Consider the following 6,000-nt stretch of genomic DNA (forward strand, 5'->3'; position numbering starts at 1 on the left):
GCACGTGTCTGTAAATTAGGCAATTGATCTTTGGCGAAAGGAGGAGGCGTCTCCATTTTAAGGGCGCATGCATAATGTTGCTTGTGAACCTCGCGCATACACTTTGCTTCTCTCATCTACCTAGCCTGACATTCTTGCTAAATTATTTGGGAAAGAACAGCAACATACAGCAAACATTTTCTTGACACAGACATCGTGTACAAGCCCATAACTTTTAGGATTGATGAGTATTTGATTGTGAGAAAACAATGTTTTACCGCGAGTGAGTGTTAAAAAGAATGAATGAATGCGGGCGCGCGTGTGTGTATGTGTAAAAGAATGAATGAATGCGGGCGCGCGTGTGTGCGTCTATCTGTTTAAACACACGCAAACTAAACACGTAACGCATAATACAGTCCATGGCAATGTATATTAACGGGGGGACACATGCATACTAGGAACACAATGATAATGCATACAATACTGGTAAGAAACGATGTTTGTTAATGTATTGCGTATATCATTAAATAGAACCACAGTTACCGCATATCATATGTGTGTTAAGTTTTCTTTGCCGAAATTCTTTTGAGGACGTTGTGGAAGAAAACGCTATTCCATGTGTGAATTAGGCCATATTATTTGGCCATAAACTGAGCCATTTGAAGTTTGAAATTCATGTGGTCATGCATCTGTCTCATCGGAGACTGCAGACGCGCTGTCAAAATATCAACTCGTCAGATTCAAATGCGCTCATGGCTCTTAAAGGGGATGGGAGCTGGCACTCTCATTGGTTTACTGCACGTTACGCCCAAACCACACCTACGGGTAATTAGGCTACATCAGACCAACCCTTTTCAGATTTGCGCCGGGCGCAAGAGTCATTTATCCGCCGGTAAAATAGCAACTTCGCCATAGAACCGCCCACAAAGCAACTTGCGCTTGGCGCTTCTCACTTGCGTTTCAGAGCGTTAGAATAGGGCCCATACGTCTCTCGCTCTCTCTCTCTCCCTCTCAACGGTCTGGTGTCTGTGTGTGCAGGTGGTGAGGGCGGCCGAGGAGGCGTCTGCCACCCTGGCCGGCTCAATCCACCCAGAGCAGTGCATCAAGGTGCTGTGTCCCATCGTGCAGACGGCCGACTACCCCATCAACCTGGCCGCCATCAAGATGCAGACCAAGGTGATTGAACGCATCGCCAAGGACTCCCTGGTCCAGCTCCTGGTGGACATCATCCCCGGCCTGCTGCAGGTAGAGTAGAACTAGCCCCTCCGCTGTCATGTCAGTATGGTTCACATCAGACGTCTTATCCTTAACCATGGCCGGGGTCATTCTAGGGGTGAGAGGTGTTCATTATTGTCAGTTAACAGCACGGCAAGATTCCCATCGCATTCTAAAGTAATGCGCAGCGTTTCCGATGGCAGGCGGCCTGTGAGCTAAAGTAACCCTGAGCAGTGTATGAATTTACATGTATATATCGTGTGATACCACCTATATATCATCATAGTATCGTATACTTTGTTTGAAATTTGTAGTATATCATATATCTAACATATTATCTTTGTGCTTCAAAGGAAATCGAATACATTTTTTACCTATAATGTACAAATAATTACTTTTTTTCTACTCAGCATTAATACATGTAAAAACAAAAGTATTCTGTAACAAATTGATGAGATAAAGACAAACATTTTTGTTGTCCCATGAACATGTATCTATGTTAACTCCTAATAGTTAGTTATTGAACGGAGTGTTGTACACGTTGTCCAGATGAAGTTCTTTAGGACCAGGGACGACTCCAGGCCTTATGTGGACTTTGAACCTGTGACCTCTACCTCCTAGGCTCTAATACTGAGTGTGTTAGTGTGTGGCTGTGTTAGTGTGTGGGTGTGTTAATGTGTTAGTGTGTTAGTGTGTGTGGCTGTGTTATAGTCTGTTAGTTTGTTATTATATGGGTGTGGGTTTTTGTGTGAGAGGGCTTTCTCCAAAAAGAATTCTCCATCTGTATATAAATTAATCTCGTATTCATGGATTTGTATTTTATGTGTGTGTGTATACATCCGTTGGTGCGTGCGTGTGTTTATGTTTGTATCGATGTCTCCAGCTGTGTGTGTGTGTGATGCTACTCTCTCTGGGTCCAGGGCTATGACAACACAGAGAGCAGCGTGCGGAAGGCCAGCGTATTCTGCCTGGTCGCCATCTACTCTGTGATAGGAGAAGATCTGAAGCCACACCTGGCACAGCTCACAGGCAGCAAGGTGACCCAATGCACATACAAACACACACACACACACTCTCTCACTCTCTCTCTCTCTCTCCCTCTCCCTCTCCCTCTCTCTCTCCCTCTCTCTCTCACACACGTAGATACACACACACACACACACACATGTAAATGTACACGCACAATACACGTACCAACACACACTCATACACACGTAAACATGCACACACACACACACATAAACGTACATGCACTCTTAAATATACATACACAAGTAAACATACACACACGCATAAACGTACACGCACCCACATACCCACACTCACTCAACACAACTGTTTTATTGGAATCCTTTATTGAAGTCGTTGAATTTACTCAAATATCTATTTTTAAGGGGAGCCCTGTAGTGAAGCGTTGAACATAGAATAGAGCACAGGTCTGTTTGTGTGCCTGCAGATGAAGCTGCTGAACCTGTACATCAAGCGAGCCCAGACTACCAACAGCAACAGCAGCAGCTCCTCTGATGTCTCCTCTCACAGCTAATGGACCACCCGGCCCTCCCTGTTCCTTGCACACCGATGACGCCCCCCCTCCACAATTTCGTTTTTTGCGTTTTGCAGACCTGCATGTCACAATGCTTCCCACTTCAAGGCTGGTTCAAACTTGTTTTGAGGGGGAAAGCTTTCGATGGCAGATGGAAAGCTTCTGGTTCTGGAGGTTCTGGAGGTTTTCTTTATGGAAGTCCAATGGAAAACCAAATATTAAACATTTGAATTAAACATGGTAATTTAAAAATAGATAAACATCGTTGTAAGGGACATTATGTAAAAAGTAAATGATGTTTTGTTTGTTTTACTTATTTATGTTTGTCATCATTATTAAGGCTTTTGAGAAGCACTGCTTCAATTGTTTAATTCTATGTTATAAATTATAAAAGTTCAACCCCATTATAGCTAAATAATTTTCAAAAATGCAACCTATTCCTGTTTTTCCCTTCCCTCTAACTGCAGAAAAATTTACAATCTACAAAAAATAGTTTCAATCTAATCTTAATTTTCTAACAGAGGCGTTTCAAAAGACAATCCTCGGCAAAGGATTCTGACCTTTTAAGTCAAAATCTGATAAAAGAAAACCCCCGCCAACAACAGGACAACCAAAGTGTTGGTCCTCAGTCAAGACAGTGAGTGACCCTTAATGATCGAGGTGTCATTTCAATTTACAGTAACTAACAGTCAACCTGCTGTTGTGTGGCAAAGAATGGTGTCTGTCCGGATCATTTGTGGTGAGGATGATGATGCTGCTAAGTCAAAGAACAATGGCTGAACCCCTCAGTCCGAGGAAGAAAAAGGTATTTTCCTTTGTAAATACTTTGAATGTTTTTTTTTCCGCCAATGCCTGTCTACGGGTGAGTGGCCATCCCAGACAAGTCAAAAGCCTTATACATTTCACACACACACAAATCTTGGCTGGAAAACGTATATCGCTCTTTCAAATAGGGGAATTAAAGACTGATGGTGTTACTGATTCTTTAACTAAAACACAGTATTAGTTCATACAATAAGGTTTCTGTGCTGTACTGTGTTTTCGAGGTATAGAAGAGGGGCTTCTCTACCCCCAAAACACAGCAAGTCAACAGATATTTTTGTACATAGTTTTTTTAGAACCGCTTCGCAAAAGCCTTCCTTGATGTACTAAGAAGACAAAAAAAGTCTGGCTACTTTAACGTTTCTTTTGCACACTCACTGGCTTGCATGGTATTAGGCCACACACACACACTTTTAAAACCTGCTGTGACGATTGGCCCATGGGGACTCTACTGTAGAAGTGCATCTGTGACAACATCCATTTAGTCATCCCTGGTTTTCTTTCAGTAGGTGTAATAAGTAAGATGTAATAAGTAATTTAATAAACTACGCTTCCCATGTCCCCGCCTTGTGCTATGGGCCGTCACAATGCAAACGTGCACTATCAGGGCTGGGTATTTGAAAATGAATAACTAAGGGTACGTGTTTGAGTGTTATTAAAACATAACTTTGTATAGAGTTCCATACAATTTCCTTTTTCTTCCGGTCATTCTGTATTTTCTGTGTCAAAGACCTCTTCTCAAATCCATCCCAATGCCTCCCCCTCCCCTTTAAGTGAGGTGAGGTATGTAATGATGAAATGTACTAAACACTAAACTCTTTTGTTCTTTGAGCTAGCTAATGTCCATGACAATCTGCTCCAGAAAGAAATACTACTTTGTTGAAAAACCCTTTCTAAAGGGGGCTTTGAAATGTTTTGCCATATAATTTAAGGTGAGAGTTAGTAGGAATTCTGAAGAGTAATCCTCAGGTTTTTATTTATTTATATTTATAATTCCTTTAATTGATAATTTCTTGTATTATTTTAGAGCCTGGAGGCTTGTACTGAAATACATATTAATATAGAGGCCCCAATCTCATTCGCTAGCTGTGCCACAAAATTGAGGCTGTCAGGTTAAACAGGAGGAAGATGTTTTTTTTTGCCAAGTTGGTATTTATTTTGAAGCATCAGTGATTGATACGGTTGTTGAAAGACTGTCGGCAATACCTAGTCCTGAACAGGGAACAGGTTTTATCGGCCGTTTTCTCTTTTGTAGATTGATTGCTACCTTTTATGTCTCTCTATTTTCCCCCTGCTGGCAACGACTGTTTCACTTCAGGGTGGGGTCACCCAACAAAACCCACAATGATCAATCAGAGCACCTCTCTGCTGTTGATACATCCCTGTAATATAAACAAAAATATGGTATTCCTCGCAAGCTGATCACTGCATTTTATGAGTTGTCCTTTAATGTAAGATTTATATCTTTATTTATACATTTGTTTAATTTTGATTCTATTTTATTTTATTGTTGGTCATTATTTTTCATGACCAGCTGTACAGAAGCATTTGGTTAACATCCACCTGTGATTGATTTGCAACAATGTACAAAAATATGTTTGCTTTAGAATTAAACTGACCGAAGAAATTAAACAGTTGTTGCCTCAAATAGGCTATGTGCCACTCAAAAACGTTTTGCACACAGTAGCTTTGAAATGAACTAACTTATACTAACTTTGCACATATACGCAACCATCTCAAAGTAGCATACATCACAAAGAGTTATGAAAACACTCACAAGTCATACTAACATTAACATACTAACATAGCTATTGGCCTCAACCAATAGCTATATTACTAATAACACATAAGTCTTGTCGGTAGGCATATGGATTGAGATCCGTTTTAACCTAAACCGTAGACATTACCAGCTGGGTGTCCATACACACACGCCTTCGGAAACAAGGCCATTTGTAAAAAATAGTATGGCGCTTACTACGGATCTTTTTAGATTTTTTAGGTTTTTGTATGTGCATCTTCAATTTACGGAAGAGGATTAGGGCCACACATTAAAAAAAAATAAGTTCTGTTTTTAAACTCAGAACTCACCACAATCAGCCACAATTCTGACATTAATCTCAGAATTCTGAGAAAAAAGTCAGAACTACGGGTACCTGTAAGGACCAACCTCCATGGGAGAGACACTTTGCTTTATGCAGTAGGAGGAAACCACACGCAGCGAAGCCAGTAGCCCTAGCCTACTTGTGCTAAGATGTCTTCCCTTAGCGACTTCTTGCGGGTTCGAGGGGTTCCAGAAGCCATTTCGTTAATGGAAGACCAAAAGGTGAGTGAAACTGACACCAAAACAACACATATTCCAGTTTCACTCACCTTTCCTCCTACTGCATAAAGAAAAGTGTCTCTCCCACGGAGGTTGGTCCTTAAAGGTACCCGTAGTTCTG

At 41.2% G+C, this 6,000-nt stretch overlaps 1 protein-coding gene across 1 annotated transcript in view; it reads left to right on the forward strand.

The window, feature by feature from the left end:
• Nucleotides 1-5,174, forward strand: part of clasp1a (cytoplasmic linker associated protein 1a) — a 133,555-nt gene extending 128,381 nt beyond the window's left edge. Inside the window, exons 37-39 of the mRNA XM_079757971.1 lie at nucleotides 1,018-1,224; nucleotides 2,115-2,231; nucleotides 2,651-5,174. Of these exons, the coding sequence (XP_079614097.1) occupies nucleotides 1,018-1,224; nucleotides 2,115-2,231; nucleotides 2,651-2,737 (411 nt within the window). The 3' untranslated portion in view covers nucleotides 2,738-5,174. The remainder of the gene's footprint in view (nucleotides 1-1,017; nucleotides 1,225-2,114; nucleotides 2,232-2,650) is intronic.
• Nucleotides 5,175-6,000: the final 826 nt, after the last annotated feature.

Source organism: Pollachius pollachius (assembly GCF_949987615.1).
Source record: "Pollachius pollachius genome assembly, chromosome: 20".
In the NCBI taxonomy this organism is placed as follows: domain Eukaryota; kingdom Metazoa; phylum Chordata; class Actinopteri; order Gadiformes; family Gadidae; genus Pollachius; species Pollachius pollachius.